The 26,162-nt window shown below is 35.4% G+C and overlaps 2 protein-coding genes and 1 long non-coding RNA gene across 3 annotated transcripts; 2 read left to right on the top strand and 1 right to left on the bottom strand.

Annotated features, from left to right (window-relative positions):
• Positions 1–3,081: 3,081 nt before the first annotated feature.
• On the top strand, positions 3,082–3,726 carry LOC147405306 (uncharacterized). Its single transcript, XM_086432917.1, has one exon. The coding sequence runs from the start codon at positions 3,082–3,084 to the stop codon at positions 3,724–3,726; it is 645 nt and encodes a 214-aa protein (XP_086289043.1).
• Positions 3,727–7,499: 3,773 nt separating this feature from the next.
• Positions 7,500–12,648, bottom strand: HYD1 (C-8,7 sterol isomerase). The gene is made up of 4 exons (XM_086432981.1): positions 12,341–12,648; positions 10,140–10,286; positions 9,905–10,013; positions 7,500–7,982 (listed from the first exon to the last, which is right to left on the bottom strand). The coding sequence occupies exons 1-4, from the start codon at positions 12,483–12,485 to the stop codon at positions 7,724–7,726; spliced, it is 660 nt and encodes a 219-aa protein (XP_086289107.1). The 5' UTR covers positions 12,486–12,648; the 3' UTR covers positions 7,500–7,723.
• Positions 12,649–23,392: 10,744 nt separating this feature from the next.
• LOC147405304 (uncharacterized) lies at positions 23,393–25,647 on the top strand. Its single transcript, XR_015175732.1, has 4 exons — positions 23,393–23,842; positions 25,276–25,359; positions 25,429–25,497; positions 25,586–25,647. It is a non-coding gene; the product is annotated as an uncharacterized LOC147405304 (long non-coding RNA).
• The last annotated feature ends 515 nt before the right edge of the window (positions 25,648–26,162 follow it).

Below are 26,162 nucleotides of genomic sequence, written 5' to 3'. Positions count from 1 at the left end.
TGTCAAAGTACTACCAACCAATCATGGTATCACTCCTTTGCTTTTATTCAAAGAAGAAAGCACGTGCTGGTCTCTATAGTTGCCTTGCCTTTTCTTTCGCCTTGAAATCAGTAGCGGAAAGCAAAAAAAAAGCAAACCACACACCACACCACCCACCCCTAGTCCTAGTAAACGACGAAAGGCTGTAAAGCTGACTCTCGCACTGTATGATTATTGTTTATCTGTCAAAATCTGATTGGTTGTCATATGCAACAAAACAAAATACGGAGTCCCCACAATTTCTGTTTCTCGTGTTTACGTGTTATACATATCTGGTATCTTAATCCATCGTCTCACTCACAATACAATGAACTCACTTTACTTCTTAATCAATCACAAATTATTCCCATTTTTAGCATACAATTCTCTCTAATTAATTCTAGATATCCAAATCTTTTCCATTTTTTGCCTTTTAGGTTAGTATAGTTATCAAGATTACCTTTTCTTAATCATGAATGTATATTTATCCAAATACATTCATCATTAAAATAAAATAAAAAATGACTTACGTATGATTCAAGTTTAAATGGTGGAAATCTTCTAAATCCATTTCAATTGCCTAAGAGTTGCATAAAAATAAAATAAAAAATTATGGTCAAAATTCATTAATGTCAAACACCGATAGTGATTTAGGGAAATTCACTTATAACTTTAATCAATGATGTTAACCCTGATTAAAAGAGAGACCAATAAAATAAAAGTCACAATCCAGAATGGTGTCTTGTTCCTACAGTTAGGAACAATGTCAGTGTAACATGTTTTGATCGGATTTAAAATAAGAGTTGTAATAATCTGACTCCCTCATGAAGCGTACTCAATTGATTAGTTTGGCGTGGGGTTTGTCAGAAACATAGATTTCCTTTCATGGGGATGTGTGGTTGTGTATCCCTAGGCATAAAGTCTATGGTTCTGACACACCTCACATTAGAAGGAGTTATATTGTCATCATTCTTAAAATAAATAAAGATACGTACACGACTTATTTAAGAATTCAATGTGTTTTAAACACCAACTAAAATTTGTTACACTATTCCTATTCTATACAAACAAGACACCGTTATGCATCTTGATTCATAAAATAAAATGTTAGATGTTTTCTTAAATTGACCAATTGAGTGATAGACAAAAGTATTTATCAAAATCCATAAGGAGGCCAATTGGGTGGTGAAATAAGATAAAATATTATAAATTAATAATCCTTGTGTTCCAAGACATTATTTAGTTTTTTTTAATATATATATATATATTTCATGAAAAATGCACCACTACCAGACATGAAATGACAAACCTAGCAAACGAATTAATATTGCAAATGGAAGATGGTCCCATATGATGATGGCTTTTTTTTTCTTATTATTATTTTGAAACGTTGATGGAAGAGTAGGTAAGCCTTGATTGAATGGTGGGCTACTTAGTTTTGAATACAAGTAATTTTCTAATCTCATACTACGTTTGAGGCATTTCATCAAATATAAGATGGGTATTGGATGGAAATACAATTTTCCTAGAATTTCTTAAGAATATACATATTTTAAGTTTTTTTTTTTTTTTTTTTTTTGTTGAGAGGGACTATTTTTCCACTCTAGTCACAAAAGTCTAAGATATTCATACTTAACAAATTTTCACAAAGTAGCGACAAAATGTATAATGGGTCTTGTTAGGGCACATGTTAAAGTGCAATCAATACACTTTGGAAATTGAATTTTGTATCAAAAAACCCTTAAATTTTTTTTATATTTTTTATTATCAAAGTATCCTTATATTCCAATTTTCAAATTGTATTTATTGCACTTTAACGTGTGTCCTATCTTAACAAAATCCATGTATAATTAATATAAATATTTTCATTTTTCAATTGGATCATATCCATTTGTTCATAGAGCTATTTATTTGATCGCACATATTTCTGGACCACATCGAATAGAGGGACAGATAGTCAATTTTGAAAGAATTTATTTTCAACCTTTTTAAAATATGAAATCCTTAGGCTCTTCATCATACGTAAGTTTAAGTTAGAAGGAAAAAAAAAAAAAAAAAAACTCGTATTTTGAAGCATCTTCCTAGTTTTCTAGAGATGGTTAATTTTTCAAGAGATAGAATTCTCCTGGGAATCCCTAGGAATATTCTTCAATCTCAACTGTTCGTTTGATAGATAGATTCAAACCTCATTTGATGTGGCTGCTCAATGATTGAACTTTATACAAAGCTAAATTAGTCCTTAGCCATTACTCTCTCCAAAACCCATAGTATTTTAATGTAGAATAAATTACTTAGAGCAATCATGGAAACACCCTTTGAAATTACATAAATACCCTGAATTTAGGATCATATTAATTAATTAAGAATAATACACAAAGGGTATGGAAGTCATTATATGGCACTTAGTTTGGTCAAAATACTACGAGCACAAAGTTTTGGTGTGATAGCTCAAGAGTCAAACAAACCAACAACAAAATCCTTTAATTAATGCCCATAATGAATTTAAAATTCATTATAAAACCCTTGTTTTTGGTGGTGTTACTTCTTTTTCCTCCCCTAATTAAGAAAACATTTTTGTAGTGTTTTTCAATGTTCTTTGACTCATCTATTTGAATGTGAAACCATTTAAAAATTTTAAACCCACTTTTATCTTCCTGCCCACCGACAGTACCTTTGTACCACTTAATTTACAAACACCATTAGCTGTACAGGACTCATAAACTCAAAATTTTCTAATAAAAATCAATCTTTTATTAAGTTTAAAATTGAAATATAGAAACGTTAGGGAGCAGTGGTTACTTGTTTGTACCATTTGAAAAATGTGGTGTTGGGTTCCACCCCATTTCTCTTCTCCGTCACTTTAAGTTTCCTTGATTCATTCTCCTATCTTTATCTTTATCTTCTTCCCCTATAAATTCATACCAATTCACTCCCCAATTTCATTTCATAGAATCTTATTTAATCTTCCTTCTGCGAGTTTCCCCTCGCAGAATCAAGAAAAAAACCCATTTGGATCCATCTTTCTCCCTAACTCTTGTGTTCGTTTATGTGTTTGTCGTAGAAATGGAAGTACATTCTCCTCGAAACTCGGTTGTAGCCAAGAGGCTATGGAATATATTGAGAATTGCTTTCTTTATGATGCGAAAGGGTCTAACTTCGAAGCGAAAGTTGATAATGGACATGAATTTAATGATGAAGAGAGGAAAACTAATAAAGAAAAGCTTAGCGAATCTCATGTTCCATCACCACTCGAAAGACACCACGATGACGCACGGTGGCTTTGGTGTACATGAGTACGAGTTCTCATGCAGCAATAGCCCGAATCCTGTTCTCTTCCACGTGACGAAGCGCAAACACAATTACTTCCCATGCATTAGTCTTCCCGAGGAACCTGAGGAACCTAACGCAATTGTTGTGTTACCACCAAAGATCGATTGTTCCCCCGAGTACTCCTTCAATTTTCGGCTTGGTACACCCAATTTTGCCCCAGGAGATACGCTAAGCCCACTAAAATCGCCATTTTCAATCAGGGTGTCAAATTACTCTCAAGAAGATGATAATGATTCGTGCAATAATACTAGACAAGTGGATGTCGATGCGGAGGACTTTATTAGAAGGTTTTATGATCAACTACGAGTTCAAAGTAGTACACAATTGTTACAATATCAAGAGATGGAATACCAAGAGATGCTTGCCCGAGGCACTTGAGTCACTAGAGTTGTTTTCATCTTCGTGTCCATCACCATGTCCATTAGACTCCAACTATGAAATCTCCCATGTTTTGAGACAGGAAGATGATGTTTGTTTAATGTCTATGTAGATTTTTATGGTATTTATTGCTATCTTCCTTCCCTTCATCTGTGTTTGAGATCTCTCTTATATTTTAAATAAACTTGTTATGATATGCGGTATTTAATGTGATATATTAGGGTTTATGATGTTTGTGTTTGTCCTTCCCTACCTCAGGAGTTATTTGGTTTCAAACATTGAATAACAAACAGGCCTCTCTCTTTTGGTGTCACCACATGCTTGGATACATTTTCAAGTCAAATTTGCCTTTACTTTTGCTTGTTTTTTTCCCTAAAAAACAGTGGCTTAAGCTTTTTAGGCACACCAAAGACCCATTTTACCTAACCCTCTGACTTGTTCTTGGTTCTGTCTTGTTGGTAACTATATGCAACCATGAAACCTCTGAAACCCTAATTATGAAATGGAGTAGTACCAGAGATTGAAGGGAAACCTTTTTTTTCTTTTCAGGTTTCCTTTTATATTATGTTACTACATACTATCAGTTGATGAAATAATTTCTATTGATTGTGGTCGTTGACGATTAAATGAGCCTTAATAGGATTTTTATAGATACCCTTTTTTATTTATTTATGGATTTTTATAGATAATTACATCAACAAAAAACATATATTTTCATACTTAATTAGGAAGATACTAACTACTTAATTGATATTTCTAATATTTAATTATTTTTTATAAATCATGACATACAATTTTTATATTTTAATAATATACGCCAATGGTGTCGGTGCACCTCATGAACATTTATTCAACACATCCCTATAATCTAATACTACCAAAGTCGATGGGTCCACTTGTATCGATTCTTGGGTATCAAGTAGAGGAGAATACTCCTAGGGATTCCCAAGAGGAATATCAATCTCTAGAAAAATCCATGTTTTTTCCACTCATGTCAGTCATCCATAGTGTTTTGGTCAGGTTTAAGTTCAATCATGGAGTCAATTATTAATCTTAATCCAATCTTACAAGTAAACATTTCATCGTTAGCTATTTCGTCATACTTTTGATTGCTCAGGGATCCTAATCTTTGTATTATTTGTCAAGGATTTTATTTAAACTTCTAGAAATGAAATAAAGACCCACAAGGATTAAAGACAAACAACAATTACAAGATTAGATAAATATAAAAGCAATCTTACATAATGGAAGCAGAGAAGATATTTCATTATATAAAATTCTCTAGTCAGCCACTTTGTGCCCAATCATTCTCTTAAGCAGACAACTCATGTCAAAGCTTTACCTAACCTCTATCAACCTCCCCACCCATAACCATGTCAACAATCATCCACAAATTTTGAGTAAATCTTCTAAACAATGCCATGTTCTTCTGCCCAAAACATTAATCCAGCTCTTCCCCTCTACCTAACTTTTGTCATCATCTTATAGGGTCCATGCCACAAATTCTGCATTAGTTATGCTTTGATACACCAGCAGTTAAGTATTTTTCACCATTATGTTCTGTTTGTTACACCCAATCACTAAATGTCTGTATGATTGCCCATAAAAAATGATTTTCCATCGAACCCTTCTACGACATTTTGAAATCCATTTTTCAAGGAATTTGTCTTCAAGCCTAGAAAACAAAATCACAGCAATTATACAGACCCTAAGAAAAACAAGATTTAGACCATAACATCAAGACTTCAAGAGCTAAATGCAAAAGTTGCATGAAGAAAGTCATTCACTTTCAATTTAAGTTTTTTCAACATTTCTATAATTCTTTAATCTAAATCGCACGAGTTCCTCAAAAGACGTATCTGTTCATGAATATGATTGGCAACCACTCCAATTACATCCTCCACATGACGTATCCTTGAATCCTCGAAAGAGTAACGTCTCTTCCTTGTTCATTACCTCTATTCAATTCGAATGTCCATTATTCAACCCTCCATGGATTCATAATGGTGGGACCTTCCTGTAACATAAAATCTCTATCCCTTCTCCAAATAGACAGCAAGCTGGAAACATTTACCCCTTAATAAATTGAGTCGTGATGAATGAACACGGTAAATCACATGCGATTGACATGGCAAGGGCACAGAATCATAGATCTTTTTCTTCGGGATACACAAGGAAAAAGATCTGCAGTTCTGTGCCCTTGCCACATCAGCCGCATACAGACCATGTATGATTTACTTCGTGCAATCATCATTATTCTAATAAATTATAAGGACGAAGAAGACATCCTCCCCAAGGCAGGTCCCAAATATCTTACATTTGAGATTTATCTATGTTGCCTTTCAAATAAGTCATTAACAGCATATATTTTAAAAAGAAAGGGTAAAGTACACTTTGACCCTCTGTAGTTTGGCATAATTTCATGTTGACACCCTAATGTTTTGATAATTACGCTTACCTCCTCTTTCACTAACGGAGTTAAAATTCAGATATTATTTTACTATTTTACCCTCTTATTTCATGTTTTTCTATTATTAAAAATAATAAGTTTTAGAACAAAAATTAAAATGTTCCCATCTACGCATTCGTTGAACCCATTTTCTCAAGGGCATATTTTTATTTATAAAAAGGAATAACATATTAAAAAGGGCAAAATGATCTTTATAAGAGGAACCTAACTGTTAGATGATGGCAATTTGATGGGGGGTAAGTGAACCCCTTAGATAACTATAAGGGAGGAAAGTGCAATCATCAAAACATTAGGGGGTCAAAGTGTAATTTACCCTTGAAAAAATTAAGTTCTAGTTAACCCTCTAGATTGGGTGGAAGGTTTTTATTTCCTTGATTTCTATCTTTCAATTCGAGACGAACAAAATTACCAAAATGACCTCAGCCACAGCTTCTTGCCAAAAACTCCTGATTTATTTTGGATAAACCTAGTGCCTTCAAACCATTCCCCACTTTCTCTTATCCTTCTTACCTTCCTTGTCTGATCTTCTTCTCCTTCCATCTCCATCTTCCTCAATTATTTCCCTTTGTCTTCTTGTCATGGTTCACAAACTTAATAAATCTCATAAATAAATTGGAATGCAGAAAGACTTCCACCAATTTTAGTTTGGGTGAAAATTTTCTCCTGTATCTCCGCCACTTTCATGTACAAAAACAAGGGAAAAGGGCCCATTTCATAAGCTCCCAATAGATGGAGGTTATGCAAAATACATTAATTAGATAAAGTCTTTTTTATTTATTTATACTAAATACATTATTCACAAACAATTCACTTAATCAAGCTGACCTAGGACATTAAACCTAGTATTTTCTTGGGTAATTTTTCAACAATGGATCTAGCATTTCTTTTGAGTCCCTAAATCCAATAGGCCGATTTGTGGAAATATGAGAACATCAAAGATGTTTGGCCCATCTCTAAGAAGACCAATACACGGAAAATTATCTTGATTGGTGATTTATCGGCATTGGATGTAGCACTTGCACTATTTTTAGCCTTTCAATCTTAATGTTTTAATGGGGCACTCAATTCTAATGACTACAAATCACCATATGAAGCTAAATTTCTGGCATTTAAGACGGAAAAAAAAAATATTTGGAGTACCTGTATATGTTACAAAGGAGACGGGGAAATGTACATATACACCTTGCATCATGCAATTTATGCTGTCATAATTGGATGTAATGCAAGGTTTCATTTCCATCATGACCCTCGGTGCCCGAAATTTGATAGACCAATAATAGATGTTTGATTAAATCAAACTAAATGACCAAACATTGCTCAGAAAGCTTTACTTAAAGAAGTTCAGATAGACGACAAGGTGTGAGGTCAGTTCTTTGGACTAATCAAGTGCAAACATAAACATACAGGTGTAAGTCAATAGTGCTGGATAACACATCAAATGCATAAGTGAACAAAAAATCGAAAAATCATGGAGAAGAGGTAAAATCAGAATTTCTCATAATCTTGAATTTGCAGTTGCATTGTACCTCAGCTAGCTTTTATCTTTTTCTGGAGTTGGACTGCTGTGCATATCTTCTTCCAGCAGTTGATAACGATGAGTGTTGGTATCACAACCCAAAAGGAATTTGCAAACACGTAGTATGCATAATAGTAAAATGGGCTTGCAGAAAAGTTGTCGCCTTCCAAGTAGGAAGTAAAGAAATATACCGTGGTTCCATATAACTGGCCCAGAGAAATTGCAATTTGAAGTATGTAGCTGTATGACGTTTTATTGGCTATAGCATACCTGTCAATCATAGAACCATAATGGGGAATCTTAGAATCTAAGGATTTTGAAACAAGACCAATACAAGATACAATGCAACTCTAGTAAGAGCATTCACAGGTAAGATGTAGTTAAGGCTAATGGACAAGAAATGCAGAGAAGTAACAACTAAATTATCAAAAGATGGAGAGGATGTTAGCTACAGTGAATATGCATTTCTGGAGTATTGTGTGCACGGATCCCTAGATCTAACGATGAAGCAAAACAAGAAAACAATCAAGAAACATAAGATCTACTTAATTATGTTGGGCCTACATACACATATGATGAGATGAGAGAGTTTCGCTAGCTCTAACTTATAAAACCATAGGTTTCCCAATCAGAAAACAACTCCCCCAAAACCCAAAAGTTCATATTTTCCCTTACATCAAAATTTTCTATTAGGGTCAGGTTGGATATTTGATGAACAATACCTGTTAAGAAAACCGGGGCAATCCAACCAAGAAAATGAATCGAAGAAAAACAAATGCTAATCACACAAAAACACACAGAATTTACATGGTTCTCTCAATTGAGGTATGTCGACAGATCACACCGATTCCACTATGAAGAGAAAACTCATAGTGAGCGGATCATGGGACATAAGTAAAAACAATGTAATAACAATCATTTTTCAAAAGATGGGTTAGAAGTTTCGGATTGAGCTGATTTTTTGTGAGGATGATCTCTATGATGAGAAAATTATCCTCACAAAAAATCAGCCCAATCTGAACCTTCTAACCCCATCAAAAGTGATTTAAAATGTGGACAGTCAATTTTTTACCAATAATTTGTAAACCACTTTTGATCAATTTAGAAGTTTCAGATTGGGCTGATTTTTTGTAAGGGTGATCTCTACATCATAGAGATTGTCCTAACAAAAAATCAGCTTAATCCGAAGCTTCTAACCCATACTTTGAAAAATGATTGTTTTTACATATATATACCATAGAAAAAATCTGACTAGGGTTTTACATATTACCAGTGAAATTACAAAAATACCCTTCAAAAATTTTTGTTTGAGGGCTCTGCCCCCGAAACCCCACTTTTTGGGTAGGGGGACCACTGGTCCCCCTCCAACCCCCTAGAGAGCTCGACCATTGTCTCCACTATGTTAAATGATGAACAGTACTCCTTCCTAACTAGTACCATCAGGCTCCACAAAACATAACAAAACCCACCAGGACCTTAATTCAAGAAAAATATGTAACAATCAAATTAAAGGGCAAAAAAAAAATACAAAACAGCCATTAGATCTGCAAGTACCTTTATATTATAAGCAAAATATAAATGAAGATGCTGAGATGGATGAGAGCTAAGACTAGGATGAACAAAATCAGAAATGAGTACATTCAATGGAATGTAGGACAAGAAACAATAAGGTATAAAATAAAAGAAAGTTGACTGAGATAGTTTAAGCATGTACAATAGGGTCCAATGATAAGTAATGACACCAATGAAAATGAGTGCTTTTGTGCGTGTTGAAGGTGAGAGGAAAGGTGGATATCACGTAGGTTGAGATTGGAAATAACTGAAGATACATGACTGACAGAGATATACTTTATATTGCCAACAACAATATTTGAAGGAATTGCTTACTATATGATTTTACCTTCCAAAAATAAAAACAATACTTGAAGGAATAGATGATAACAATGGTAGGGAATAGGGATGTATGGTCGAATACATCATTTTTCTCAGTTTTTTTTTTTTTTTTGTTGTTGTGGGGGGCCAATTTATTGTCTTCTTTTAATTGTTTAAAACATTTCATTTTTGTACACTAACCCTTATTTGTGAAGTTCTACCAACAGTTACAAATCTTTGAAAACCTCAAGTATAAAAGTAACTAATAGAGAAATTAGCAATCATAATTATCACTAAATGCTCTTAAACCCAAGTCTTACACAGCCAGAAGGCTTGCTGGCCCCTCTAGAACCGCAGTGATCCCTTCAACGACAACAACCCCTGCATCCCTTGCTGCATATCTTGAGTCTCCTTTGCTGTATTCTTTCCCTGCAAAGTTTGTTCTAAGCATTATCCAAGCAAGAATTGATCTAATGAAGAAGAAAAAAGCCACCCCAGTTCCCAAGTCATATCATGCAGTAATAGATGAAAGCAGGGAGTTAACGAAGAACTTACAAACTTCTGCCAGATAACAGGCAGTCTTATCCTTAAAGAACTCCGGAGAGAAAGCGAAATAACCCTCAAGGATAATGTGGGTCAGGCCCGTAAATGCCCACCAGCACATGAGCAATCTATCATTCTTGGATATTTTAGGAGAACGTCCTAACATTAGGGAAAAAAAGTTAAAAAAAAAAAAAAACGTAAAAAGGTGCAACCATTCAGTACCATTTATAACTGTCAGCTAGTCAAAATTTATAGATGATGAATGAAGAGCAGCTAGAATACACATTAACATCACCTGTTGTAGTTTGACACTTAAATATAAGCCAATAATTAATAACTAGAAAAAAAAATTGAAAATTCATCATCGTAGATGTTGTATATGCCTTGTCCCTATTAATTGGAGGGCATTGGCAAGGGAGAGTTGGCAGAAAAAATGAAAATTTAATAATAATAATAATAATAATAAATGAACAGTGAGCCTCTTGCTACAGAAGTATATTTAAACATTCTGTCATCATTCTTTCATCATGTCAAGCATTTGGGGTGCTTAGACATAACTGCTTTCACAAGGCCTTCTCATACTTTGTAATTCTCTAGAGCTCTAACGGTAGAACGGAATTTCTCAAACACAGTTTCTTCCGTTTTGAAGGAGCCCAAAGGTCCTTGGAGGTTATTCATTTATCCATTTGATCCCATTGTTAGAGTGGATATATAGCCATATGATTTTTCTGAAGAAGACTAAAAAAATGGATTTGGGAGAAGTGAATCTCGCAATAATTTTTTGTAGAGTGTTGCGTATCGCGTCTCTGCTCCCGAGTGTTATGTGCTCACATTACGTTCTCCAGTTTAGCCTGTGACCCCTCTTATATTCATAGTTGCGCCTTCCCTGTCAAATCGATCTTTTGGGGTAAATGGTTTGTCAACATGGTATCAGAAGGTTTGTATAGATCACGGGTTCGATTCTTATGGATGAGGGGGGTGTTGAGTGTTTAGTGTTGTGTATCGCATCTCCGCTCCCGGGTGTTATGTGCTCACATTATGTAACCTTGTTTAGCCTGTGACCCTGTTATATTCATAGTTGCACCTTCCCCATTAGATTGGTCTTTTGGGGTAAATGGTTTGTCAATATTTTCCACTATGCAGTTGTCACTTATGAGACAACTAGTGGACAAGTGGTTTCTATTTTTGAGGCATAATTGCATAAGCAACAATGATCTCCTCTAGTTTCCTATACACCATTGTACATGAACCAACCAGCTTCACTTACAAGGGAATGTCCCCGTTGGTTGCTGCATTATGCTAGAATGTTGTAGAAATCCAATATCACTCATATCCCATACATTCATTAGATATTAATGATCACATACAAGGCCTCTTTGGGCGAGACCAAATATCTCTATTATCCAAAGATCTTCATCAAAGAGGCCCATGTTGCCTTAAAATACCTCAGGCTTTCCAGAGCAAAGGAGTCTTTGGGAGCATGAATAGGAACCCGTGGTCAAGGAATTTTAGATTCGTCCCAAAGCTTGCAAAGGATGTAAATTTCACTCTCTAGGGAAGTATTTTGATGAAAACTGGGTTATCCAATTTTCTACTAATACCATGAAACAAAATCGAGCACCAATTTCTCGGCTTTGTGGACAATAAGAAGAAAACCAATACAGAATTTTGTGGTAATTAAGTGGTCTTTGGGACTTTGACATGTTTGTCTCATCAAAATGGTTCTTGAAGGCATTTATGTGAAATTAAAGCTTTGATCCAATTAAAGTGCAGTGATGTGAAATAGCTAGAATACTACTATGAGAACAGAAATACTTCAAATTTCTCTGTTACATTGTTTTATCCCCCCCATCCCCCTACCCACACACGCACGTGCACACACACCCAAAGTGCTATTATGTGAAAAAATTAAAAATGAAAAAATTAAAAGATGAGGGTCCTTCTCGGAATGGGTAATAGAAATCTGGTTTTTCTTTTCTACATCATCGATGTTCTTACTGGTTCTAAGATCACAAGACATAAAAATTTAAACAGTTTCGTGAAAAATAGCAAAACCCCGTTTTTTTTTCAAAAAAGAGGGTACATTAAAACTGAAAATCTAAAATCTTGAGAAATCCTAAAATGGGTTGTTAATTCTAGTAGTGAATCAAGTAATGGGCTACTGAATCTATGAAGAAGAAAAAAAAACACGGAAAGAGAGGAGAAAATGTTACCTGAAAGGATCCAAACGAGAGAGACGACTACGAAGGAAGAGAGTCCATAAACACAGAGAATGGTGGACATAGAGAGGAAACCAGGTACGAAGCCAGGGAGATTTAGATCTCTGGGAACATATGGATGACTGTTTGATGTCTCCATTCCCCTCTCTCTCTATCAAAATCCAAAGGAACCGTTGTGAAGTTCCGATTTATTTGATAGCTGCGAAGAGAGAGTGAGGCTGATCTGTTTTTTATCTCTAGTCGTGTCGTCTGCTCTGTTCTTTTCAAAGGAGAAATTCTAAGATGCGACGCACGTTTTTGCATCACAACAAGGCTACAACCTTGCTAAAAGATTATTAAAAAATAAAATAAAAAACTGTCGTCCCAAGATTCCGAAAATATTATTTAAAATAAAAAATAAAAATCTAACCTAATCTTTTAAAAATTTCTTAAAAATAATACTAATTGTACTTCATATCTATGGGTACTATACACTATCATGTCAAGAATGTGAGATATGAAGTACAATCTTGAGGTCACTCCAATACTCTTTAATTGGTCACGTAAATGCACCCGTCCCTCCTCCTCATCCACTTAGGTTGGGTTGTGTTTGGATTGAGAAAAATTAAGAGAAGAGAAGAAATGAGAAGAAAAAATAAATGAATTTCTCTCAATTTTTTGTTTGGATTATTAAGTTGAAAGGGAAAGAAAAAAAATTGAAGGGAAGAGGAGAGGATAAAAGTTGAATTTTCTTTTTCTCTAAAAAGATAGAGAAGAGGAGAAAAAAAAAGAGAGAAATCCTTTTAAAGTATTTTATAATTCCAACTCTGTCAAATAAATCTCTTTTAAGATATTTTAAAATTTCAAAGTTGTCCCAAGTTCTTTATTGTCAATTCAAACATGGTGGAAAGAAATTGAGTTTTTCTTCTCTTATTTTTATGAGGTTCTCTTCTCTCCATTTCTCTCAATCTGAACATAGCCTTAAGGTTGTCAATGGGTTGGTTCACGCTGTCGGGCATGATTGAGCCCTAACCTAGTTTTAAAGAGGTGGGCTCTACCAAAACTAGTCCTAACCAAATAAAATATCTATAATTCAATTTTTTTTTAAATGAAAAAAAACAAGTCTATCTTCAATTAATGTTTTATTAACTTATAATCTATTATAATCTTTAGTAGAACTATAGCCAAGCAATATGCATTTTACTGATCTATATTGTAACTTATGATTGTTATATGGTTTAATGAAAGGATAACATAAACAACCAAAAACACAAAAAGCTTTATAATCAGGTTGGTTGTTAAAAAGTATAGAGTAAGGAGTATCAAACTTTAGCATTTTGCTTGGCATTCTGTTGATAAGAAACACGGCTGTTTGGAAGGCATACTGCCAAAACTTCATTGGCATAGAAGCATAAGTCAACAAAGCTAATCCAGTCTCAACAACATGTCTATGCTTCCGTTCGACTCGTCCATTCTGTGATGATGTATAGGGACAAGTAAACTTGTGAATAATGCCATCAGATTTCAAAAAAGAGAGAAAAGACTTAAACTCCCCTCCATTATCAGATTGTAGACACTTGATCTTGGTTTCGAAATGTCTCTCAACCTGCAATTTGTATTGCTTAAAAGCAGGTAGAGCTTGATCTTTAGATTGTAGTGGGAAAAACCACGTGAATCTAGAATAATCGTCAACAAACAAGATGAAATATTTTGCACCAAGAGTAGATATGATAGGAGAAAATGTCCGTATAGATCAGTTTTAATGGTTTTGATGCACGAGAGGAAGAAAGAGATAAAGACAATCTGTGACTCTTGGCTAATTGACATGAAAAAAAAAAATTGAATGTGTATTATTGGAAGTTGAAATGCTACAAGTATGTAAAATCCTAGTTACAATATCAGAACTAGCATGGCCTAATCTACAATGCCATAGCTCAGTTTTATTTGTGAAAGAACTAGAATCAGAAACGTTGCTGTGAGGATTGTTCTTAGTATTGACAAAGGCTCTCTTCATGCCTGCAACAGGAAACCTGTATAGTCCATTCTCAAGCTTGCCTTGAGAAAGAACCTTCTTCGTATACTGATCCTTTCCAAAGAAAGAATTAGAGTGAAATTTTATCAAAACATTGTTATCCGAACAAAACTTAGCCACACTAATCAAGTGTGCTGAGATGAAAGACACATGAAAAACTTTCTTGAGCCGGAAAGAATGTGTACTAGAGACGAGATCCGATGAACCGAGATTAGAGATGGAAAGTTGCTTACCATTCCCAATAGTCACACGATCACTTCTTGTGTAGGCTGTAGCATTGTTGAGATTGGCTGGATTTGGAGTCAAGTGATGACTAGCACCTGAATCAAGGAACTAGTTCTCATCTGCAGTTGCATTTGACAAAGCAATCATAACAGGCATTGTTCCTGTATTTCCTAGAGAGTAAGAGCTGTCATTCTGACCTCCTTGGAAAGAAATATAAAACCGGTGATAACAAATATGGACAGTATGTCCAAATTTGCCACATAATTGGCATTGAGGTTTATTATTAGAACTGAAGGTTCCTCTTCCATCTTGTGCAGTTCTACCTCCATAACCACGACTTCTATTGTAATATCCCTATCCATTGTGACCTTGTGTAGTTCTTGACTACGACCACCATAGCTTTTTCTTCCACCACCTCTATTGTTGGAAGAGGAAGCAAAATTAACAGATATGTTTGAGCCATTCTCAATTGAGTTTTATTGCTCAAGACGATGCTCAAAGGATAACAACATGTTGTGGACAGCTTCAAGAGAAATTCGATATCTCTTGTATTTATTGCAGTGACTACTGCATTATAATCAACACCAAGCCTGCCTAGAAGATTTAATATTTGATCTTGCTCAAATACAAGTTTTCCAATGGCAGCAAGATTATCTGAAGCTCCCTTGATTTTCATGATGTAATCAATCATGTTCTGAGATCCTTTCTTGGAATTCTGCAATTCTAATTGAAGTTGCATGATTCGAGCTCTTGAAGAAGAAGAGAAAATTCTCTCCAAAGCAACCCAGGCAGAGTGTGAGGTGGTATGGCCAATGATCTGAGCCATAATTCCTGGGGTGAGAGAAGAGTAAATCCAACTCAAAATAGTGCGATCTTGTCTTCTCCATGTGATGAAAACAGGATTGATCTCCCTAGAATCTAACTCCTGTGCTGGACAAACAGAGGTTCCTTTTATGAAATCTTCGAATCCATTGGCAAAGATAACATTGTCAATCTGAGATCTTCATAGGATGTAGTTGGATCGATTAAGCTTCACAGGTAAATAATGATTGAACATCTGTTAAGCAGGAACATATGCCATTGATGAAGCTTAACCAGATTCAATCGAACCAGAAGTAGAAGAAGATTGAGACCTGGCGGAAGTCATGGTTGGATCGAAGGAAAAAATGAGAGAAAGAAATCCTAACCTTGCTCTGATACCAAGACAGAAAGTGATTTGGAAATCTCTGTTCTCAATAATGAGAAACAAGCGAGAACTACCATTATATATATATATATCTGAACAAGTTACAATAACAACTGTAATCGAACAACTTTATCAGTTAAAATAACAGATCTAGTATCAAATTTTAACAACTAAAATAACAGACTCTCACGTGACTTTGTTACACAGCTCATGATCTATTACAACTGCCTTAACTGTAGCTGGTATTGGACAAGTCTGGCTATCAGCATCAAGTGCTAGTCTATATTAAATCTATAATGGGGCGTGACCATGTTCAAAATTTTGGTAGAACCCTCATATGATGTGTAACCTATTAACTTTTTGATACTAATGACATCGTCTTTTACTCTCTGTGAATATTTGAGATGCCTCCTCATGTTTTTAAGTCGATAACCTTGGTTTTCTCTTATGGATTAATGATAAAATGATCTCATCATCATTATAACCATCATCATATCATCATGAAGATGACTAATTTTGAAAAAATTTCAATAACTTTTAAGTCATTTTCTATTAGCCAATAAGAGAATACGTTCAAAATTTTACACATTGAATCTATTTAGACCCAATCGATAACAGGTTACTGAGTGGGTTCATATTTTCTCAATTATCTCTTGCCATTTTGGGTGCATTTTGAGAAAAGGTATGGGAGAGGGGGCAATGAATGAGTGCGAGCCTGGTTTTTGTTTTTTTTTTTTCATGCTTTTCCAACTTCAACCCACACTAGATATCAATTCCGATCATCTAGGGATTAATACTCTTTTTCCTAGGGATACATTTTTCTTGAGAATCCCTTACATCTATCCCAATGATCATGTTGATGGAGAGCCTCAACCCTATGGGTTGAGAGCTTGAGGCTAGCATTTTCCATTTTTTTTTTCATAAGTTTAGAGTCAGACCCATTGGAAAAGGATTTTTTTAGGTTTGAGGCTCTCCATCGACATGTTTGTTAGGATTTGAAGAGGGGAAAAAAAATTATAGGGGTAAATTTCTCTAGGGGAGTCTCTAAGATCTGAACTCCATGTTGATCATGTTGATGGAGAGCCTCAGAAGGAAAATACTAATGTTTACTAATCCCTAAAAGATTGAAATTCATGATCTCTAGGAAACACTAATGGCTATGTTTTTTTTTTTTTGTTGCTAACCGAGTGTCCGGGCCAGCTTGCGTGCACCACGACTAATCTCGGGGAGGATTACCACAGCAACCCACCGCCATGGTCCCCCAGTTAAATCATGAGAAAAACCCAAGAGGGGAATCGAACCCATGACATGTGCCTAACCCACACTTCACATGCTCGCCCTTACCACCTAGGCAACCTATGGGTGGGTTACACTAATGGCTATGTTGATGGAAAGGAGAGCCTTAACCGTGGGTTGAGGGAAAAGTTAAAGAGAAAAAGAATCCAATGACTAAAAATCAAGGAGACCACCCATTGGCAAGTAAATTAAAAGCCTAATGGGGTCCATGGAGGATACATATTCTTAATACCACATTTCCACCCTATTGTGGAATTGGGAATATGACCATCAAACAAACAGATTATAATATATCATTTGACTTTCAAAACTAGCAAGACTATGCAGTCTAAGATATTATATATGGATATTTAACTTTAGAATAATGATAAATTGACTCCCCATCCAACAAATTCCTCTCAGACTCTCCCCCACATGATTGTGCATAAGATCATAGAAATTTTTTTTCTTAGGATACACAACTGCACATATTTATGGGGATGTGTAGTTGTGTATCGCAAGGAAAAATATATATGGTTCCGTGCACAACCGCGGCCAACTCAAATATTCTCATGATATGGCATGTGTTAGAACCATAGATTTTATCCCTGGGGGATACATATATGCACATCCCCATAAATATGTGCAGTTGTGTATTAGACAAAAAGAAAAAAAAGATCTAATGGTTTTAGCACATGCCACATCACAGGAATATTTTAAGTATGCCACATGGGGGAGTTACAAAATCACAACTCTTAACTTTTAAAATCATCAGACTACTTGCCTGTCAACCCAAGAGATTATGACGTGCACCCACTTAGACATGCAGTTACAGAGCTTACCTCTTCCTAGCTATGATTACCTGTTCAAGAACGAACAATGTCTGTCTGCACATGTGTTTGTGTGTGTGCGTGTGTGTGTGTGTGTGTGTGAGAGAGAGAGAGAGAGAGAGAGAGAGAGAGAGAGTCTTTGCTGAACACTAGCCCTCAAAGATTTTAAGGTCAAACTGGGTGATCTCAGTTTGAGTGAGAGGCTTTGAGGGAGAGAGTTCAGAGAAAACTCACTCTCTAGCTAGAGCCCTTCAGCCAGAAGAACCCGTTATTTATATATATTCTTCTTGTTCTTCTTCTTTAATTAAGTTCCCCCATGAGAGATTGTCTGAGAGAGATGAAGTATTGTTGCCTTTATATAGTTGGGGAAAATTATAAAAGTCAAAAAAAGGGTTTGTCTTGTCTAGCCTTTACCAAGTGACGACGAGGTAACTTCACAACAACTTCTTGCCACGTACGGCGTAACCACAGTTCTCTTCACTTCTACTTGTTTTCCTCGCCTACCAAAACAATAACTTTTCTTGCTCTCCAAGGGAATTTCTATGGACTTTTCTAGCCTCAACCCACGGCTGAGGCTCGTCATCAAGGATTTGAGATTTCCTAGAGATCAGTTTCCATCTTCTAACCCCAACCGTCACGTTCATGTCGTTTGTCATCTGAGTGTCCAATTAATGGTTTAGATGGAAAGATATTATCTCAGCTGTATTCCTCAGATACCACGCGTTCGGATCCTGGAAACTAATTACTAGGCAAGTGTGTTGAGTTGATCACTTGATTGGGATTTTGGGATCCTGTGCACCATTATGTTGGGTAGCTATATAGCTACAAGTCTACTTCAAGAACGTCGTACACTTTGCGTCCACTGACCCATCAACTTACTGATTCAAGCAATTTTTGTCCATTAACGTGACTATTAGGATTTGTGAAAAAATATACAGATTTTCTTTACATCAATTCAGATCTTGTACGGTACATTTTTATTGGGAATTCTAACATCCCAATGCTCATGTTGGTAAAGAGCCTTAGCCCACAGGTTGAGACTAGCATTTTCGTTTTGTCATTGATTTCATAAAAATACTCATGTGGATTCCACGTTTGTAAAAAAGAGTGCACAACGTATGCACCATACTCGAGTAGATGTCATGAATGTCATAATCTTTCTTGGATTATGGCATAAGTGACATGTCTTGAGGTTTGGGAGGAGGGCTTCAATCCTCCACCTTGGGTGCATATAATCCAAACTCTTAAAAAGCATATATTCAAATTCAATAGTTATTATAAGTGATTAAGGAGGCTCATCATCGAAGTGTTTGGTCCACAAAAAGAGGAAAAACATTCATGAGTCTGTTGAGACAAAGAAATTGTTTTTGAATTGGGCAAAATAGAAGGTAGGAGTTGGGAAACTTCTTAGCTCTATGCTACACATGATTTATATCAATATGCTCTATGTGATTTTGACTTAAGAGTACAATCCAGAAAGGTGTCCATTCTTATATTTAAAAATGGTCACTACAACATTTTTGGCCTACAGCGGCGTTTTATAACAGCGGAACCGATTATCCACCTCTATATATATACATGTTGCAGCGGATAATTGTATCCGCCGCGATAGATACCCAAAACAAATCCCAACCTCATATATTCAATTCCTATAGCAGCGGAACAGTATGTCCGCCGCTAAAAATCAAATTTTCTTTTATATTAGAAGTACGATTTAGTGAGATCTATTTATAAATTTTTTTTAATTGAATATAGCAGCGGATATGAAAATCTGCCAGTAAAAAAATTCAATTTTTTAATATAAAAAGTTCTGTTAATGTGTTGCTCTTTATCAATTTATTATAAAATTTAATATAGCGGCGGATTAGAATATCCGCCCCTATAAAATGAATATTTTAAATATTTAATAAAAATTGAATATAACAGCGGATTAATTTATCCGCCACTAAAAAATCAATTTTTATTTTGCTGTTTCTTTTAAGTAGAAAAAGTTATGTTGATGAGCTACTCTTTATCAATTTATTTTTAATTGAATATAGCAGCGGATTGTTATTTCCGCCTCTATAGGATTTTTTAAATGGTAAAATAATTCATTTTAGTGAGATTGAATATAGTAGCGGATGAATTTATCCGTCGTTAAAAATTAATTTCTTTTTGTAAAATTGAATATAGCAGCGGATAAGTATTTCCGCCACTATAAAATTAATTTTTTTAATATAAAAAATTCGATTTATGAATTTGCCGTGTGTTAAATATTTTTTTTAAAAATTAATATAGCAGCGGATGAGTAGATCCGCCACTAAAAAAATGGTTGTTTTAATTGGTTTGGCTGGGGGAATTTTTTTTTAATTTCCAGTAAGAGCGGATTGTTTGGTTCGCTGCTATAGTGTATACTCCAAACAAATTTGGCGCAAAATTTTCGCGGTAATGTTAGAGGACGAAGGTTCAAAAATCTTCATTTTCGTTCAGCCATTTTCTCCTCTTCTTCTCATTCTCTCCATTTCTTTGAAATCCCTAAATCTTAGAGTTTTATCCCTTTGTTCTTCAGTTTGAGCTCGATTGGAGTTTCAATCGACCCTTCTTCTGTTTAGAGGGTTGCTTCGTGTAGCACCAGCTTCGTGGTCGCTGTCGTGAAGGTTGATGCCGGATTGTTTCGCCACCATATCTGCCCTGTACCGCCAGGAGTGAAAGGAGGGACTTGAACCCTCAACCTCAGCTGCCACAAACTCTCCTCAATCTTCAATTTGGATTCGTATCTCAGGTACTCTTTTGATGTTGAACTACGATTGTTCTACATGTTGTCGGGTTGAAACCCTAGCTTTTTTATGCAAAAATTTGCAATTAACTTTGAGTTCGAGATGACTGGGATATCAGATTGGATGAGAGCTTTATTTCAGATTTCTAAACCAGAAAGAAGAATGATAATAAAACGGTGAACATGTCAAAAGAAATGAAGAGAGGAGAGAGATCACTAAAAAGAGTAGAACATAAGGGCAGATTTGCAATCTTCATAATCAATGTTCTGATGAAATACATCAGAACATATAAAATTGAAAATTTAATGGGGAAAAAAAAAAAAACCTGTTACTTAATGCATCAGAGTCCTATATGTGTAAATTAGACAGATAAGCAAAAGAAAGTGGCTCTCTCAATGCTTATAACCTATCATCATTGTCATCCAACAGAGTCTTGTAACAAACAAAACCATCCAAAACTGAACTGTTTCAAACCAAGAAAAAGACCCTCACACCCTAAATAAAGATTGTGAAGTCCTAGCAAACACTTTATATCCAGATGCATTTAGGGATATTATAACAGAAACCACCACCGATCATCCAACAAACCTCCTCTAGTGAGAATCTTTGACCAATTTCTGTAACGAGATCACACAAGTTAGAATAGTTATTGCTGGGTTTTTTTTTTCCCTTGTAATTTACCTATTTCTCTATTGAATGGAATCTTTCTAGAGATCAAACAATCCTGGTTATTCACATTATCTCAAACTCTATCAGTAACTAGAGATTTAAAAGTATAAGTACCTCTTCCTTCTTGTCTTTCATGCCTCCAATAAAGAACTTGTAACCTCCAAAGATAAGTAATCCCCAACCAGTTAAAGAGACGATCACAAACTGCAAAGATTAAAATAACTGATGAATGCCAGATCATCAGACTTTTGGAAGAACCTAAAATATGAACGTTGTCACAAACTCCCAAAAATCAGAGGCAAAGCAAGTGATGCAACCCAAAAAAGGCAAAGCAAGTGGTGAAAGGGGCAACCTCTGGTTGTTTCGTCTGATCTTTCCAAGTGCATAATGTACAAAGAGGTGTTCCAAATTACTTCGCCAGAGTAAGAATTAAAACTGATAACTCTACCAAAAATATAAAGATACTATGTAAATATTTTTTTTTACATTTTTATGCTTGTTAGCTCAATGGAAGATTGGGCAATACTTCGGTAGTTCTCTCAATATCTGAGTTGTAGAGTTGGCAAAGCTTCTATTACGTTGGGATAAATAGGGGGTAGTGTTAGGGGTAAATTGGAGTTTCATATTATAAATGGTCAATATGGATGGTAGTTGTCACTCAGTTTCTTACCAGCATAGTAGGTTGTATAGACATCTGTTTTTTTTTCTTTTTCTTCAAAGAATAGTATTGGTACTACATCATAGCTATCATTCACCTCTCTATCAATCATCAAATGCAATGTGAATCAAATGTGTATTGTAACAGGAAAAATCAGTAAAGAACATGACATATGTACCTAATCATCCAATATGTTAGCTCTATATATATATTGTAACTCAATGTCTTAAAAATGTGATAGATTGTGGATATGTATTCAAAGTCCATGTCCATGAAGACAAAAACTTGCACTTAAGGTGCTCTTAAAGTCCATGATAGGTTATGCTTGTGCCATTCGCTTTTAAAGTACTCCCGATATTGCTTGGCGTCCCTCACAACTGCATTGCATGTAATGCACTTGTTCTGCTTGACCTCTCCAGCATTTTCATTTACTGTTGTAGAGATGATGACTTGTTTCTGTATTTTCTCACTTAATCGGATTATGGAATCAATGGTGTCATCCTTGGAATGGCATGATGGAATGTCTTCATGGTAATCATAGTGATCAACACAGGTATCACCCTCACCAAGACATCACACTCCCTATAAAAACCAGGTTCCATTTCACAAACCTGCACAATTAAGAATAAAAAACGGTTTCTTTGGATGTGTTGTTGGGTGGTGTTGATATTCTTAGGTGTGTTAGGTATCTTTGTAACTTGGAGGATAGTGATTGATTTGTCTTGTGATTTATGAGATTGTGCTATTTTATTATGTCTTCATCATGCAATTGTTTTTACTCTTGTTGCAATTTATCACTTGGGTCGATTTATTTTGAACTTTAGGAATCCATTTTGAACAATTTTGCCCGCGCATGTAATATTGGGTACTTTTTATTTGCCAAGATTACTCTGGAAATACAGGAAAAATGATTCATTAATTACTAATTAGATACCCAATTGGGTTAGTTAATGCATTACTAGAGTGAAGCATCCATGAATTGTTTGAAGGGATTTATCAGATGCTCACACCTAAGTCATTGTTAAAAGAAATTTTTTCATGTGGGGAGGTCATACAGGGCCTATTATATTATATCCAAAAATTTTCAACACTACTTCCTTTGGCATCAAGTTTCTGCTGTTACACTTTCCACATTGTTGGGTCTCATAATAATTATTAGAATGGTGCAACCCATTTTTCAGATTTAATGAGACGTGCTCTTACAAATTCAAGAAGGACTGAAAGAATGAAACAGAATATCCACTTAATTGCCTATAGCCATGTTTTCTGTTAAGAATGTTCATATCCACTCTTAATACCTAAATCCATGGCCTTTTTGATTTTCTTTAATACGAGGAACTACTAATAAAATCATGCATAAACTATTGAACCATTTTTTTCATTCATATATTATCATATTGGTACCAATTTCAGTATTCAATTTCCTGTGTAGGTTCGTCGTGTGCAGATTTCATGGAGACACTTGACAATCTGAAGGCAAGAAACTCAATTTCAGCAACCATAGCAATGCTGCATCTATGACAACCAAATGGGAGAAGGTTGGGTCTGGAGTGGGAAGCCTGAGTGCTCCACTCCCAATGCCATCATCTTCAAAAATAACACAACTGGGACTAGGCTGAGGTCCTATCAGTTGCTCTGGTTAGTACACTCCTGATGGTGATCAAAATGCCATCATATTTGGAACAAATTTAATATCGTTGTACTTTTGCTTCGTTGATTATTCAAATTTCTGTTTAGTGGTGAGAGAGGAAATTACTGATTATGCCTCCTCAACTTCACAAGTAATTTGAAAGATATGAGAAAATCACAACCACCTCAAGTAATGGAACCTCTAGAGTCGAAACATGGTTAAGTGTGCTATGTGGACAAAAGAAAAAATTTCATGCGTAAGCCAATTTTTTTCGATAGTAACAAGGACTTGCATATCTTGCACTAAAATTTTATCTTGTTCATCCATTTACCTACATTTTCATTAGCGTGTGCAATTGGCAAGTCTTTCGTTAGTTGGTCATACTAGAGATAAGAGAATATTTCAACTGCAATAACTGTCCATGAGTAGGTACATATCACCATGAACCAAAGTAGATACCTTTTTGTACATGTTAGAATCAAATACAGTGAGAGATAAATTGGGACATTCTGGGAATATGTAAAATTGGGCATACCATTATGCCCATTCCTGCTCCATCATTATCTATCAACTCTTACTGCCTTATGACTTCTAGTCTTAGGTAAAACTCTTAAATAACTTGTGCTCAAGTTAAGAGTATGGCATAGAGAAATCTCATGAGAGTTGAACGACGAAACAGGATTCATGTTGCATACAACAACCATCTGATATATTAATGTTTTCTTTCATATTACATGTTTTGGACTAGATTGCCATTACTACCAAAGGTCAGAGTGGCATTCTCGTGGATGGGTTTACCACGATTAAGTAGCCTCCCAAACCCATCGCATGAGTGATTCAGAACAAGGGGTACCCATACGTAATGTGAGGGTGTAGGCATTTGGGGCAATGTTATAGAAGCAAAGTGTGAAGGGAGAGTTGAAAACATCTAAAACTCAGTAGTTTCCATCTTACTCTATGATGTATTCTCTGAATTTGCCTTGATTGATAAATTTGAATGTCTTGGAAGGAGGAACAGTGGCTTGAGAAACAGAGGAAAGGATGAAGAGGAAAAGAAATATGAAGGAAAATGTGACTAAAAGTGAAGAAGACATTGTTGGATGGCTTGTATTATCTCCCCTCCACAAGTTTATTAGTAAAGGATCAAGTCAGAACATTAAGTTTGAACCTGGATAATGGGTCTCTTTCTATGGCTTGTTATTGTAATGAAGAGCCAATATTAGACTTTGACCACAACTCTTCATTATTTATTTATTTAGATTTTAAATCATTATAATCTGATTATTCCACGTAGCAAACTCAATCGACTACTCTGACATGACAAGTTCGAAATCGTAGATCTACTCTCCTCGGGATTCACGGCTGTACTTTCCCATAAAAAAATGTATCTAGAGGGAACCATGTATCCTAAGGAGCACAGATTTATGCTGCCCCTACTTGTCACGTAGTCTATTGAGTATGCCCATGAGATAGTCAAATATCACAACTCTTTTAGATTTTATAAGCAGACTTCAACTTTTAGTTAAAAACTATACCCTTCAATTATTTTCTAAATACGTGTACATGAGCAATGGCAGTCTTGCTTCTCATTTATATAGTAAGTACAGATCGCTCTTTCTTCTTCTTCTTCTTCATATGGATTTTATATGGTTATTTATTGTTGTTAATTTATCATGTTGGCAGGTCAAGCATCTTTGATGCAAAGGTTGGAATTGCTCTGAATGAGAAGTTCGTGAAACTTGTGTCTTGGTATGATAATGAATGGGGTTACAGGTAATTTCACTCTCTAAATGCTTGTATTAATTATCCCTCTCATGAGTTTTTTTGCTCTTGCTGCTAAAGTTACTGTGGTGCCACCTTCACAATTAATGGCTCTGATTGGTCAGGCTTTGAAATGGTAACAGCACCAAGGTAGTAATCTCTCTGAGTTTCCGAGTCTTGTGGGTTAAAAAATTGCATTTTCATTCATCTTGATGAACCATGGTGCTATGGAACGCAGTTTGATTTGTTTCGAGGGACAGCTGCAATGAAACAAGATGAAGATGATATGTATCTCACTATGTAAAAACCTCAAAATTTGACATAAAAAATTGTTGGGCCTGGCCCGACGTATTTTTGAGCCCAAATTTGACGGCTAGTAGACCACGAATTTCATGTTTTTTCCCTATTAAATAGCTATTGGGACTCTCCTTTCTCTGTTTCTCTGTCGCTCTTGATCGATTTCCCTCGATCTCATCTTTCATAGTCTCTGATCTTTCTCTTCTTCGATTTCATCTCACCCTCTGATCGCTCGATCTCATCTTTCTTCGTCTCTGATCTCTCTCTCTCCCTCCCTCGATCTCATCTCACCTTCTGATCTCTCTCTCTCTCTTTGTTCTCTCGAATTGATTTCTCTCTGTCTCTGATCTGTCGAAGTGATCTCTCAATCTCTCAACATTGGAACGATGGAGAGAAGGAGCCATTAACCTCTTGAAATTTCTCTGCTTATTTTTAAGGTGTGTCGATTTCTCTTCTCTCTCTGGTTGGTGGATCCATAACACTATTATGATTGTTGAAGATGAGATCTAGGGTTTTTT

This window comes from Akebia trifoliata, chromosome 3 (assembly GCF_017979445.1).
Source record: "Akebia trifoliata isolate Shusen 1 chromosome 3, ASM1797944v1, whole genome shotgun sequence".
NCBI classification, from domain to species: Eukaryota; Viridiplantae; Streptophyta; class Magnoliopsida; order Ranunculales; family Lardizabalaceae; genus Akebia; species Akebia trifoliata.
This window is presented reverse-complemented; position numbering and strand designations above follow the sequence as displayed.